Source organism: Panthera pardus, unplaced genomic scaffold (assembly GCF_024362965.1).
Source record: "Panthera pardus isolate Hobbes unplaced genomic scaffold, ASM2436296v1 HiC_scaffold_24, whole genome shotgun sequence".
Classification (NCBI taxonomy): domain Eukaryota; kingdom Metazoa; phylum Chordata; class Mammalia; order Carnivora; family Felidae; genus Panthera; species Panthera pardus.
This window is the reverse complement of record NW_026526810.1, coordinates 87281321-87297683: the sequence shown is the minus strand read 5'-3', so window position 1 is coordinate 87297683 and position 16363 is coordinate 87281321. Positions and strand designations below refer to the sequence as shown.

Below are 16363 nucleotides of genomic sequence, written 5' to 3'. Positions count from 1 at the left end.
TTACACTATAGCAATTAATAAGTTATTGCCTTATAAAAACTAATATATTACTTGCTCATTTTAAATTGTGCTTACTTACATATATTAAGATATTATTTTTATACTGAGATTGTAACTTGCATGTTAACAGGAGCCATTTTTTATTCATTTTTGTTTAATCCCCTAGTATATCATCTTGTACCCAGCAGTATCTATGAATTCTCTAAGTATTTATGTGTTTGATTGATGCAAATAATATAGGGATCTTTTGAATACATATCCTTATAGGAACATAATGCTTAGAGAAATCACATGGTAATGTCTAAACGGCTGACATTTTGAAGGTAAATTGGCTTTGGTTCAAATATGCTTAGTGTTTCTCAGTGCATAAAGAGGTTACTCACAGTCATCTCTGAATTTCAAAGTCCTCACCAGTAAGATGGGTATAATTGCAAGACCATGAAAAGGTTTGAGAGAAAGGCACACACACACACACACACACACACACACACACACACACAGTTTGTCGTACACTAAAAGTAGCAATTTCACTATTTTGATTGAACAATAGAAGAATATATTTCACTGACTTAACATTCAAACTCCTGGATTTTCCCATCTAAGTATTGGATTTATTATTATTATTATTATTATTATTATTATTATTGACAGCACAGTTTCCCCATATCTCTTTTAACAAAGAATAGCAAAGAACAGACAGGTGTTTCATTGGACAGATATTTGACTTGAGAAGAAATTACTTGAGAAGAAATCATCCTAATGTGTACATGTTTAGTAGTGACCTAAGAGTTACATAATTAGGATCATACCTACACTGAAGTTCACCAAACAGGTGACTATTTTCCTCTTTTAACTATAGATAAACTATGCATATTTAACATTCATAGTCTGATACTCCCTTAAAGACTTAAAAAGGGCTATATCAACATTTTTTAATACTAGCTTGAAATTTTTTGTTATATATTTAAAGGTCTTTTATTATTTCTGTAAATTAAAAGTATTACTTTTTTTACAGTTCTGGTGTTCATGAGAACCTGGAAATTTTTTAAGAAATAGAGGCAAAGTTTTATTTATACACAATATTGCAAGAAATCATGGACTTATCTCTGATTCCCTTACTAAGAAATAGATACTAATACACATTTCTCTATAATTGAGTGTTTTCACAGGTTCACAGGTTACTCTTTCCAAATAAGTTAGACACTTGTATTTTGATGTAAATATTTAGAACCATTCCTACTCAGAACACTTCCCAGACATCTGGAACCAGTAGGTACAAGAATAGTAAATGCTAAAAACCTAATTAATTGCGAGCACTTTCTCCTTAACAACTTTATTCCAATCAAAATCCTTAATAACTTTAAAAGGTTATACCTTTACCTCCAGACAGCTAATATTCTACCTGCACTCATCATATCTATTAATACATGGGTAGTACAGAAATTTGTTTACATGATGTACTTTGTTATATACGCTACAATTTCAGTCTGGTTTGAAATCTATCATTAACATTTTTTCTTTAACCTACCAGTTTTGTTGTAATACTTTTATGCTTTCCACAAAACATGGTTTCCATTTTTGACTTACACAAATTTGTACATGTGAATAGGCCAACGTCTGTTTTAATTGATAACTTCGATAACCAATATTTCCGAGGGAAATTCTGAGAGAGAGAGACCCAAATCATGATAAATTGGTAGTATTTGTAGTTGGAAAGAATGAAGCAGACGTTGTAGTTATGAGCCTACTCTCTGGAGTCAGAGTGCTTTGTTTGAATACTTATTCTGCTAATTTTTAGCTGGGTGACTTTACTTAAGTTTTCTGTACCTCACTGTCTTCTATAAAAATGAGTACTACTATAAAAAGATAAACCATGTGAATATATTAACACAGTACCTAGAATTTAGTAAATATGCAATATCAACATATATAATTATTATTTTTATTATCATCATCCTTTAGTATATATGTAGGGAGATGGTTTTACAAGTAAACTTTTTAAATTTTTTTAACGTTTTATTTATTTTTGAGAGAGACAGAGACAGAGTGCGAGTGGGGGAGGGGCAGAGAGAGAGGGAGTCACAGAATCTGAAGCAGGCTCCAGGCTCCAAGCTGTCAGCACAGAGCCGGATGTGGAGTTCGAACTCACGGACTGTGAGATCATGACCTGAGCCGAAGTCGGACACTCAACCGACTGAGCCACCCAGGTGCCCCTGAGAAGTAAACTTTTGAACCAGATAATATAATAGTGTATTTTTAGACTTTAATGGTATAATTTTAGAATCATTTGTTCAGTTGGAAAAAAAACACAATTACCTATTTATTTCTCCTAAGGAATCTTCCTTAAGTGGATTTTTTTCCTCACAATATCTTTTTATTTCAGTTTCTTAAAATTAAATACTTCATAATAAAGCATACTGAATAACTCTTACACCATGAAATGCTGATTTTATCAGAATAGTGAACTTTAACTTTTTGACACCTGAAGCTTTCTTTCATCATATTTAAAGTTTTCACACAACACCATTTAATCCTAACTGTGAAGGTCTGTTCTTCTCACTGGTTATTCCAAGGAATGAAATGCTGAGTTCATTAATAGCCAGTGGGCTTAAAGTGAACCTTATATCACAGAAGTTTTCCACAGGCAAACGTGACTTATAATGAGTTTGCTTAGTTTCACATTTTATCACTTATTTTGAGGTTAGGGAATCACCCTGGAACCCAAGATGTTTGGGCAGTCTATTAAATAGCAGTAATGATTACTTTCATTTAGGGATGCTTTCCAACTCGGACTCTACTGAACTCTATGAAAACACACTGTTTGAAGAGATTTAACCCAACACTATCAGGTGTTTTTATAGGCTGTTAATAAATGAGTTGACTGAATTTTCTAGGTTTGGATGAATGACTCATTCACATAGAGTGAAAGTCTAAAAAATCCATTATTTGAAATAATCTAATAGGTCAGATATAGTCAAAGAAGTCCCACAGAAAATCATTCATAGGAAAAGTAAATATATATTTTAGGATATTGGCCTGGTAAGTATAATTAATTACATTTTGACCTTTGCCATTTAAAAACAAATTTATAAGAAGAAAGATAAGCAGTTGCAAACACTGTTAGATACAAATACAATGAGAGTAAATGTGTATTCACTTAACATAATTGCATTTGACTCTAGTATCATTAATCTCTACTTCACTTCAGCATTTCATTCCAATGAACATAATGCTGAGCCTCTAATCACTCCAAATTTTCAACAAATTCTGTTTATTGACTACAGCTTTCTCGTTTCCTCATTCCATTGTTCTCAGTGTACTTGTTTTTAAGGTTTTCAAGTGTCCTAGTAATTCAGCCTATTGATTGACTTCCCCTATTAGTTTCCTTCTGAATCATTTCCTTCTGGAACCAACTTGGATCCCAGGAACTGTTGCTTAAACTGTGTTCTCACCATTGCCCTGTCCACTTGTCCTTTTGCCTCACTCTACCAGGTCTCCACTCATAATATCAAACTGCTTAATTTTGAAGGCTCAGAGACTTTTGTATCAGTTATCTGTTATTGTGAAGCAAATACTTAGGAGCTCAAAATAATCATATTTTATTATATCTATTTAATATCTGGCAAGTCAAGAATTTGAAGAGAGCTTGCCTGGGCTATTCCTCTGTTTCATGTGGATTGTGGTATTATCTGGGTCATCTGATGGTATTTTGCAGGTGGCTGGGCTGGTCTGGAAGGTACAAGATGACCTCCCATATCTGGAACCTTGGTGGGGATGGCTGGAAGTCTGAGCTTAATTCTACCCTTTCCTCCTTTGTATAATCTCAGGACCTCTTGAGATGATCTCTTTAGTAGGGTAGTTGGACTTATTTCATGGGTCAGGGCTCCCAGAATAAGTATTTTAAGAGATAAAAAGTGAAATTCCCAGTCTCCTGTGGTCCAGGCCTAGAAAATGATGTAGCATTACTTTTGCTCTATTCTATTGGCCAAAGTAAGCACAGAATCTACACAGATTTAACAGAGTAGACATAGAACCCATGCTGAATAAATATTGAAGACTTCGTGAACATCTTTACTCTTTTACATCATTTATTCATTCATTCTTTTATGTATTCAGTAATGATCTGGCACTAGCTATAATGCTGAGTACTTGATGGATACAGAGAAGATACAATGATGGGGATTTTTGAGTCCCATTATAATGGAACTTATATGAACTAGATATGAACAAATAGTGTTACTATGCAGGAAATAAATACAATGATTGCTAACCATGTATTGGTAACAGTAGGAGAAATATTTTACTAATTGGTAGCCCAGGATAGGCTTTCTAAAGAAGTAAAATATAAACAATGATCATCAGAGAGCAATAGAAAGAGTGAAGGAAAGAACATCTTCAGAAGAAAGAATAAAGCCCAGAATCCAGAAAGTGCTTGTCATGCAGGAACAGGAAGGAAACCTGTTTCTGAACACAATGATTAAGATAAGAATGATTGAGAATATTGTCAGAGCCAGAACTTGCAGGACTTTGTAAGCCTGATTGACAAGTAGGGGCAAATCAATAAAGTGTTCTAAGGAGGAGAATAACAAGAGCTGATTTCTCTTGTAAAAGAACATCTGGCCAGTATCAGAGAAATAGTAGAAGGTCAAAATCGGAAGCACAATGGCCTTTTAGAAGGCTATTGGAGGACATTTGCAGTAGTCTATGTAAGAGGTAATAGTAGTGGTAGTAAAGATTGGGAGAAATGTATAACCTCTGGATACATTTTGAAAGTAGAATGAATAGATAATTATGTTTTCTAATCATAGACAACACTATTGAACAAACAGATGTCATTCCTGATGTCTACTATTTAACCATGAAAACTGAAACACACATTATATATACTCCACAGAAAATGCTTTTGCTATAATCATTTATGACATCAGACTTGTCAAAAACAATATATTCAATCTAAACTCATATATTGCTAACATTTGGCACATTTTTTTACTTTATGTTCTTTGAATGTCCAAAGCCTTTAATTTTTTGTAACACAACTCTCTGGATCCATATATCTCTTTGCTTATTTATATTTATTCTCCTCTAGGAGCTTTTACTTTTCTCTAACCCCAGAAGTGATTATATTCAGGATTAAATCCAAATTTGGCTTTTTATTTGTCTTTGTTTAAGCTTATTCTGAATTATCTCAATAAAACCAGAGCTTTCAGTCAAGTCAGCATTTTGAGCTTTAGATCTGTATTTCCATTTGACTAATAGAGACATGTGATTCTGGGCATATAATAGACAAAATATTCCTCAAAATCCTTCCAGTGTAGGGACCCCTGGGTAGCTCAGTCGGTTGAGTATCCAACCTTGATTTTGGCTCTGGTCCTGTTCCCACAGTTGTGAGATTGAGCCCGGCATCCAGTTCTGTGCTGGGCGTGGAGTCTGCTTAAGATTTTCTCTGTCCCTCTCCCTCTGTCCTTCTTCCACTTGCTCTCTCTCTCTTAAAAAAAAAAAAAAAAAAAAAAAAAAAAAAATTCTTCCAATGCAAACAATCAAAAAACGCTGCAAATTTTCTAAAAAATATTATTGAAAGTATTAAAATGTTTATTTTAAAAATACAATGTCAAATTTATAAGAAAGCAGGACAATGAGGCTAATCTTGCCCCAAGGGCATTTGCTGATGTGGGAGAATTTAAGCTTCAGTTTTGATGACATTTCGAGTCGATTACAGTCTAACCAGAGTATTTCCTGGAGAAAAGTTCTACCCATAGAAGTTGGAACTCGAAGGACTATATCCATAGGGTAAGAGTAAAGTAGGTGTAAACCCAGTCTACATATTCCTATTCCCGAGTGAGTGCAAAGAAACTTGTCTTTGAAGTGAGCAGGGTAAGGGTGATGTGGGATCACATTATAATCACAAGTTGCCTCTTTGGAGGATTTTTAATGAAAATTCATATCACTTGGGTGATTAAAATAAAACCTCCAGCCATGAACCTAGATTAATGTGATCCTAGACATTGATATCAGTAGTTGCCTATAGACACATATCTCTCTAGAGGAAGAAATCATCATCTTAGATATTTAAAAATTCCCATATTTTTACAGGACATTGAATAGCACAGAGTCAAAATTAACCGAGAATACACAGCAACAAAATACCATCAGAGAAAACAAACAAAAAACATCTTTAAAGCCATATAGAGATATCAGACAGTATAAAATAATTACTTTGTTTAAAGAAATAAGAGACAAATCTTACTACATTTGTAAGTAATGGAAAAGTATAAAAGTAGTGGCATAACAGGTATACAAAAAAACTATGCAGAACGTTTATAAATGAAAGCTACATTATTTTAAATAAAAAAAAAAAACAAATTAACAACTCAGGCAATAACAGATGTTGGCAAGGATGCAGAGAAAGCATGCCAGTGGGAAAGAAACTGATGCAGCCACTCTGGAAAACAGTATGGAGGTTCCTCAAAAAATTGAAAATAGAACTACCCTATGACCCAGCAATTGCATTACTAGGTATTTATCCAAAAGATATAAAACTGCTGATTCTAAGGGGCACATGCACCCCATTGTTTATAGCAGCAGTATTGTCAATAGCCAAAGTATGGAAATAACTCAAATCTCCATTGACTGATGAATGGGTAAAGAAGATATGGTATATAGAAACAATGTAATATTACTTGGCTATAAAAATAATGAAATCTTGCCATTTTAACAATGGGGATAGAACTAGAGTGTATCATGCTAAGCAGAATAATTTATTCAAAGAAAGGCAGGTATCATGTGATTTCATTCATATGTTGAATTTTTTTTTTAATTTTTTTTTTTAACATTTATTTATTTTTGAGACAGAGAGAGACGGCATGAACGGGGGAGGGGCAGAGAGAGAGGGAGGCACAGAATTGGAAGCAGGCTCCCGGCTCTGAGCCATCAGCCCAGAGCCCGACGCAGGGCTCGAACTCACAGACCGTGAGATCGTGACCTGAGCCGAAGTCAGACGCTTAACCAACTGAGCCACCCAGGCGCCCCTTATATGTTGAATTTAAGAAACAAAACATGACCATAGGGGAAAGGAAGCAAAAATAAAAACAGAGACAAACCATAAGATACTCTTAAATACAGAAAACGAACTGAGGGTTGTTGGTGGGGTGTTGGGTAAGGTGATGGGCTAAATGAGCAATGGTCATTAGGGAAAGCACTTGCTGGGATAAGCACTGGGTGTTGTATGTAAGTAATGAATTACTAAATTCTACTCCTGAAATCATTATCACACTATATGTTAACTAACTTGGATATAAATAAATAAACAAACAAATATTAAAATAATAATAAAAACATAATGGATGGGTTTAGCAGATTAAGTAGAACTGAAGAAAGAATTAGTGCTCAGAAGAATTTATTCAAAATGCAATGCAGAAAAAGCAAGAAATAGAAAAGTTGGAAGAGGGATTAAAGACATGGAAGACAGAATGAATGAAAAAGACCTTCACGTGAGGATAGAAATTAAAAAAAAAAAAGGTATTATTTAAGAAATGACAATTTTCCAGAAATTTCTTAGGTGAAATATACCAAACTGAAATCAACAGATTTAAAAATCCCAGCAGGTCCCAAACTTTTAGGTACAAAGAATATCCACTTAAAATCATTATATTGAAGCTATCAAATATCAAAGGTAAAAACATTTTGAATGTACCTGGAGGAAACAAAAACAAGAACTTTAAAGTGTGAGACTTTAAGCTTACTTGTCTATAGCAGTAAAAGCCATCTGAAGACAGTAGAACTATATCCTAATATGCTAAAAGAAAATCAATGCCACCCTCTAATCCTATTATGTAAAAGGAAAATATCTTTTAAGAATAAGGCTAAAAATATATTTTCAGAAAATCAAGACCAGAAAGGTCATTAAAGATAATTCTAAATGATGTACTTGAGGCAAAATTTGGAAAATGATCATGGAATTTTAAGGTATATAGAGAAAGAATGAATTAAAGGCAAATGAGCCAGCATATATCTGAATAATTCTAAAAATTAGTGCAGATATAAAATTATAATGTTCAATTGTTTTTTTTTAAAAAGAGAGAATTAAAATTAGTAGCAGCAAAAGGGTTGGAATAATCATGTAGTCCATAAATCTAAAATAAGACAAAGAAAAAAGACCACAAAACAAATAGGAAGTACAAAACAGTTACATTTGTTGAGTACATTTGTACTCAAATGTATCAGTGGTCAGTAAATATAAACAAAGTGTTAATTGCTGTGGGTAAAATTTAAATATTGCCAAGGTTTCTTGAAAAAATAGAATATAACTGCATGCTGTTTAAAGGAGACACTTGTAAAATATAAGGATAATGGAACTCTAAAAGTATGGAAAAGACAGCTTACAACTACTAACTAAGCAATGTCAGAGTAAGTATTAATTGAGACAAAATAGTTTTAAATAATACAACCTTAATAGAGATAAAGGAGGTTGTTTCAAAATGATAAAACCTTCAGTTTACCAATAAAATAAAGCAATTTTAAATTTGTATGTACTTAATAGCGTGGCCTCAAAATATGTAAAGCAGGGGCGCCTGGGGAGCTCGGTTGAGCCTCCAACTTTGGCTTAGGTCATGATTTCATGGTTCTTGAGTTAAACCCCAAGTCGGGCTCTGTGCTGACAACTCAGAGCCTGGAGTCCACTTCAGGTTCTGTGTCTCCCTGTCTCTCTGCCCCTCCCCCCCTCATGTTCTCTCTGTCTCCCAAAAAAATAAATGAATAAACAAATAAACATTAAAAAATATGTAGAGGAAAATGTAGAGAAAACTATAAGAAAAAATTTTAAACTATTGCCATTTTAGAAGAGCTTAATACTTTTCTAAATTAATCCAAGTAGAATAAATAGGGTAAAAGCCCAATAACTATGTAGATGATTTGGATAACTCATTTGTCAGACTTGACCCAACAAACAGTTCCACACCACACTCCTAAACTTCAGACTATTCATTCTTTGCAGGCATACACAGAACAAAAATTAGTTGTATATTGGGCTATAAATCAGGCTTCAACAAATTTCAGAAGATTGAAAACACATGGACTATTTTCTCTGACCGTGATCCAATTACGCAAAAATCAGAACAAAGAGATAATAAAACATAACCCATATATATTTGGAAATGAAGAAACAGTTGCCTACTTGGTATCCCTACTGTCTGACTAGCAGGTGCACAAGTTCAACATGTCCACCGTACCCTAAACTACCCCTCCTGTTTTCTCTGTCTTCGTCACTGACACCGTATCCACCTCATTGTCTAAGGCATCATTTGTGGTTTCACTGACATTGCCTTAGTTCAGACTTTTAGCAATGATGTTCTCATTTTCTCTGTAACTAGACTCTTTCCTTTGAGTATGCTCCTCCTGTCTGCCCAAACATTCTTTCTAAAAGATCAGTTTACTCATATAAAACCTTCATTTAAAAAATTTTAAATGGACCTTGAGGATTTATGCTAAGTGAAATAAGTCAAACAGAGAAAAGCAGATACCATATGATTCCAGTTATATGTGAAATCTAACAAAAGAAACAAATGAACAAAACAGAAACAGACTCCTCATAGATAACAGAAAACAATCTGGTGTTTGCCACAGGAAAAGGTGGTGGGGATTGGATGAAATAGATGAAAGGGATTAACAGGTACAATAGAAAAAAAAAAAAAATTAATGAGCCTCACTACTAACGAAATGAAATCCAAACTCCATAACATGATATTCAGAAATTCTTGACTAGAGTCCCTTCCTTTCTTTCCATCTTTATTTCCTCTGAAGCACTCATGCACCTTTTGTTCACCAGCTATGCCAATTCATTTATACTTCTATGAACACCACCTCCTCTCTACCTTCTCTTTACCTTTTGCACATATTAATCTCCTTACCTGGGATGATTGATTACCGACCTCACCATTTCCTATATATCCTGGAAGACACAGCTCGAGTATCACATTCCTTGAGATGCCTTGCCTGGTCAATCCTCATAGTGTTATTCACTTCTTTACTTTCTACCCTAGAATTGTTTTTTGTACTTCAGTTTTGTAAATCAGCTATTTAAATAGCTGCCTGTTGTGTTAAATCATAAATTTCATGCAGACAGGAATTTTTTTCATTCATTAAAAAAAATTAGCACTTATGTAGGAAGAGCTCAAAAATTGAATTTATGAATAAAATTAGAACAGTAAGATAGTTTAAATATATTTGTTGAGAGAAGCAAGAAGGATGAGTCAACAGATTGGCAGCAAGAAGGGACAGCGATAGTACAAAAAAGTATTGGAATAACATGTAAAGAATATTGGAGGGTGAACTTAGTGCATTTAGGCAGTCCTAAAACCTTTTAGTGTCTTGAAGGAAAGGATGCCAGAAAGAGTTGTATGGCTTCTATACTACACAAGAGAGTATGTACGGCTCTATACTACTCAGGAGAGTATCATATACATCTAGTCAAGTATGTGATAGTGCTGTGCAGTGCAATCCTGAGTGGTCACAGTTTATTTGATTAAATGAATCCTGTCCTTAGTGCCTAGGAAGTAATTGTTATTTATTATAACCATCAGGAGTCATGAGGTAAAGGATTATAATTTGCATACTCTATATAATGAGAAATGTATGTATGAAAAACTTTTCAGAAATCTTTCCATCAAAAACAAAAAAGTTAGGTATCTAATGTAGCAAGTTTTAATTATATGGAAAAAATCACAATTAAGGCGGATAAATGCATCACTGCAGTGAGTTAGAAACCTCATCCACCTGTGTTATAATTTGCAAAGTTTGCTTAAGGTTTACCCATGAATATTATGAATTTTAGTCAAATGTGTTCAGACCAAATAATTTAGAACACAAATTTATAAACTTAGGTTACCTACTTTATTAAATAATAGGTAGTTCAGAAGCTAAACTGGGAATAATTAGAATTCACTGACTTGAACCAATGACTTCGTCTGTTTCAAAGTCTCATGCTAATTTGGAGACTGCATTTTACACCTACAACATCATTTGGTTGCTGGCAGTATAAACATAGTCATGATGGTTTGTTCTGGGAAGTAGCTAAAAAAAAAAAAAATGAACTCTGCTACTTTCACCTGCAAATGATATTTCAAGGCAGTGAATCTCATTCACTGCCCACAGTCAGTAAATGATGTTTCCCATTTCCCATCCCAAGCTAAAATTCCTGGTGTTGCTCTCCACCCACCTCTTACTCCTTACTTGTTGCTAGATGTGTTCTTAAAAATAGCTTCTTAGAATAAGAATAGCCTTTGGCTCATTGCAGACCACATGTTTTATCTGTTTTAACATCTCTTCTGCAGATCCTCCTGCTGTGGAACCAGCGTTCCTGGAAATTCGGCAAGGACAAGACCGAAGTGTTACTATGAGCTGCCGGGTCCTGAGAGCCTATCCAATACGGGTGCTGACCTATGAGTGGCGCTTGGGCAATAAATTATTACGGACGGGTCAGTTTGACTCTCAAGAGTATACAGAATACCCGGTGAAGAGTCTTTCCAATGAAAACTATGGGGTTTATAATTGTAGCATCATTAATGAAGCTGGAGCTGGGAGATGCAGCTTTCTTGTTACAGGTAAGATTCACAATATTTTTCCCTTTCATATATTTTTGACCAAGGGATTGTAGGCTTTGTCACTATACGAATTTAAAGCATTTTTCAAATCCATGAAGCATACTATGAGCAGTTTGACTACCATAGTTAGAGCTACTCATTTCAAGCTGTTTGTTTTAGTAGTTAAGACAGTTTATATGCCTATAAAATTAGAAGTTTATGTGAATTCAAGTAGATTTGGTGAGGAGTTTGGTTATTTTGAGTGTTTAAGTAATAAAGTGACAAATCTTAACAAGGTTTTTTTAGATCACATTGCAAATATTAATACCAATACATATTTTCTTCTGCAAGTCTAAAATTGCTTGTTAACCAAGACTTGCTTTGGTTTTCTTAATAGTAGAGTGTTTTCTTCCTATTATTATTTATTTAATAACACTGAATCTTAATTTTGGTGAATCTTAATTTTGTCCTTGGCTTACCATTGGTTCACAGATATTCAGAGGGAAAGCAATAAAGTTGTATCTGGCATTTAATAAATTTTTAGAAAGACATATCAATCAAAACTTTTTTGTGCCGTTATCTTTCAATGTATTAAAAGAAATATTAACTCTATTAAATCTTATGTAAATATTTAAATTATTTTATAACCTATATACTAAGTAAATTTGTATAATTTTTGAGCTATGGGTTAGGCATACATTAAAAGGATATATTCCTTTTATTCTTTTTCAGTATTATTTAATTCTAGGGAAAGTTAGTCATAATAGTTGGAATGTTTATGCTAGTAAAAAATGAAACAGTAAATTGTTTATTACCTGAAAATCAATTGTAAATGTTTCAAACTTAGTGAAATCTTGTTCATTGGTAATGTAAATTTTTATTCATAAGTTCTTACCGATAAGAAAATTTTCTAGACATGAATCACCTTGACATATTTTTGGTTCCTGAAATATGACATTAGGTAGATAAAATGCAATGAACTAACCAAAGAATATGAAGATGTCCTCTCTTCTGGCTCTTGCCACTCTTGGTTTTACAGTCCTTTTATCAACATTCAGTTAGACTTAAAAGATTTCTACTTTTTTAAAGTGAACTATTAAAACACGGCTCCTGGGTGGCTCAGTCACCTAAGCATCTGACTCTCCATTTCAGCTCAAGTCATGATCTCACAGTTTGTGAGATGGAGCCCTGAGTTGGGCTCAGTGCTAATAGCACAGAGCCTGCTTAAGATTCTCTCTTCCTCTCACTCCCTCTCTCTCTTTCTCTCCCCCTCTGCCCCTCCCCAGTGTTGACTTTAAATAAATAAATAAATAAATAAACAAACAAACAAACTTTTTTTTTTGTTTAAGTGAACTATTAAAACAAAACCAGAAATCCCTAGGACAATGCTACTTACATGATGATCTCACTCCTAATTTTTATTCCTAGGCATATTTATAAGGGAAAGAGAATGGAGTCTGTTAGTCTATGGAGTAATTTAAGTGGCACAGTGTACTTTCACTCTTAATTTACATATTATTACCCTAAATCAATAAGAATCTTTCAAAGGTTGTTGTTTTCCACATATCGGTAGAAATAGGACACCTTTTTTTCATTAACTCTCCAAAATAAAAACACTCCATAAAATTAACTACATACCTTTCTTCAAATTTTTGGACTTACATTCATTCTAATTTGTTTTCGACACTTCAGGCTAGTTTAGACAATGATGCCTGTGTAAGATTTTCATTTGTTCTCTATCATGTGACCCAAATCCTATTTTCTGAACTGGAAGACAAGCTGAGACCAGAAGGGAATACTTTTCCTAGCAGAAACCATTTCCCATTCAAGATCCATGGGATGTAGTAAATAGATTTTGATAGCTCCAGGAAGGAATAAGCCTGTTATGGGTTGCCCCCACAAGCGAATGAATAGCTCCATGAACTAATTTATTTCCAGTGTGTATTTTTTATATCTTCAAGTCAACCTCATTGTTTCAAGATTCCAATAGTTTTGAAGAAAAAAGGAAATAATTGAAATCCAAATATTGTATAATCCAGAAAAATATACATTTGACCCTTGAACAACAGAGGAGTTAGGTGCACCAACCCCCAACATGCTCAAAAATTTGCATACAGTTTTTGACTCCCCCAAAACCTAACTACTTATAGCCTACTGTTGACCAGAAGCCTGAGTATATAATCTACTGACACATATTTTGTACTATATATATATATATATATATATATTATATACTATATTTTTAAAGTAAGCTGGAGAAAAGAAAATGTTATTGGGGAGCCTGGATGATTCAGTCAGTTGAATGTTTGACTTCGACTCAGGTAATTATCTCTCAGTTTGTGAGTTTGAGCCCCATGTTGGACTCTGTGCTAACAGCTCAAAGCCTGGAGCCTGCTTTGGATTCTGTGTCTCCCTCTCTCAATCTCTGCCCTTCCCCTGCTCTCTCTCTCTCTCTCTCTTAAAAATAAATAAACATTAAAAATTTTTAAAAAGAAAATGTTATCAGGAAAATCATAAGAGAAAATACATTTACCGTACTTCACTATATTTATTTTTTAAAAATCTCCACGTAAAAGTGGACCCACAAAGTTCAAACCTGTGTTGTTAATGGTCAATTATATAAAGAAATCAATGATTCCTTAGAATTAGAGGTCTGGAAGGAACAATGAAAAGGCATTTGTTTCTTCTATTAAAACATATCACAATTAGTAATCCTTATGAATTTGCCACAATTCAGAACCCTTTGAAGCTATACAGAAAGGAGCTCAGGAATAGAATATACAAGGGTATGTATAATCTTTCTGCATATATTCTTTATCCACAAAGATCTTTGAAGACAATTCTGTTTACGTCCTGATAGCCAAATTAAATTAATTTTGTTATTACAACTATTTTACCAAATTCAAGATCACTCTTCTACTAGTTTTGAATGTTATACAGTCACCCGAAAGTGAACTTGATCTCACTACACATCAAAATATACAGAATTGTACTAATAGTGAATGGCAGTCCTCATATTTATAGTTACTTTAGCTCCTAGGAAAGCTAAAAATTTCACACCTCCTTTTCCCAGTTATATCATGTGTGTGTGATGTGTGTGGGAGTATAGAGGTTGAGTGGGGTTGTGTTTGCTGAGAAGTCAGGGTGTGAGAAAGTAAGTAAAGATATTTTGGGAACAGTGAATAGCTTAGCTTGAATTGCACTGTCCATGTTAGAAAATATTAATGACAATACCACAAAATACTGTGTATTTTCATCTATTTACTAATATTATTATGGTAAAGGTAAGCATAGAGTTGTTTATTGTTTGTTTTGTGGGTTAAGTTAGCTTTGTGAACAATGGTAGGAAACTAAACACCATTTATCATGTTTTTCTGTGAAGGAATTTTTACAAGTTCCAGGAAGTATATATATACAGTTATATAAATTTAGATTTGTAAACCACTTAAGAATTGGATCAATGGAGACAATTTTAAACTCTTTTAAATGAAAACTATTAAAGGAGTAGTGTCTTTTTCAATGGGTAACAGTGGATATTTATTCTATGAGAATTTTTATTGCATAACTACAAGTTATAATTGAGCATAAAACAGCCAGTGTGTATTCTCTCTACTGATGAAAATTTTGCAATCTGGAAAATATTTAACGCTTATTTGCTGTGTACCTACTAATTTGCCAGGTATCAGAGATGACACCAGAAATAGAATAATACTCTGTCCAAGAAATCTTCCACTCTCATGTCAGTTTCTAAGTCTTCTCGGTTTTATATTTGCTTGGTATTTTGAATATATCATTTTAACAATTTTTATTCCTATTACATTTGTAAAGCCATATATTCTTTTATCTGAGATAGTATAGTTGCCTTTTATCTGATACCTGACTTTTCAGCCTCTTTCCCTTTCAATCCATTTTTCATACTGCAGGGCTTTATTTTCCTAGAAAATATATCTTACTTTTAGTGGGAAGTATCTGTGCTCTTCATTGCCTTATAGAGGTGATACATTAATTCAATGTCATGAATTTTCAAACCATTCATTAATATACCAAATGGAATATATAGAAATACATCTCTTTGAGTCCTACCAATTATTCCACACTCTAGTCAAATTAGGTCATTCTGCTTCCCACCAAATAATTACACATTTCCAAGACTTTATGCCTTTGTTCACATATTACTTTATTTTGAAATACTTGCCCTTTGTATATTCCTCTACCAGAGTAATGGCGGCCCTTGTATAAGCCTTTACCAGGGTCATTTTGACTTTTGCTCCTCAGCCAAATAGAGATGTGTAGGTTGTAATAGTGTATTATTTTACAATTCACAAATTAATTATGTATGTTACTATTTGTTAAGTATCTGAAAATATCCATAAAACTCCCAAGTAACCATGATTTGAACAAGATAGAAAATTATTACACTCAGGTTAAACCTTAAAGTATCATTGCAGGAACTAACATAATGGCTTTTCCACAAAGTCTTCAGAAATTCAGGTTTCTACCATCTTATTGCTCAATCATCATCAATAATTGGCACTTATAGCCCTAATGGCTGTTGAAGTCCCAGCTATTACCTCTACATTTCAGTGTGTTACCTCTTTTTAAGGATATTTCCTTAAAAAGTGGTAGTTTTAGATACCCTTTCTACTTGAATTTTTTTGGAAACAACTTAATTCTATTGATGTATCTGCAATAAAGGCTGTGGGTATTGATTTTATTTTAGTAAGATTAAATCACAGGATTAAATCTAGGAATTAAATCTAGGAAAATTAAATTGCCTTAATTGAAAA

At 33.5% G+C, this 16363-nt stretch overlaps 1 protein-coding gene across 2 annotated transcripts in view; it reads left to right on the top strand.

Moving 5' to 3' along the window:
* The window catches only part of MDGA2 (MAM domain containing glycosylphosphatidylinositol anchor 2), an 857656-nt gene that overhangs the window by 716938 nt on the left and 124355 nt on the right, over window positions 1–16363 (top strand). For both annotated transcript variants that reach the window (XR_002080692.2, XM_019451903.2), the window contains exon 9: window positions 11328–11597. Coding sequence is in view for 1 of the 2 variants with exons in the window: in XM_019451903.2 (XP_019307448.1) it covers window positions 11328–11597 (270 nt within the window). In the remaining variant the exon portion in view is untranslated. The remainder of the gene's footprint in view (window positions 1–11327; window positions 11598–16363) is intronic.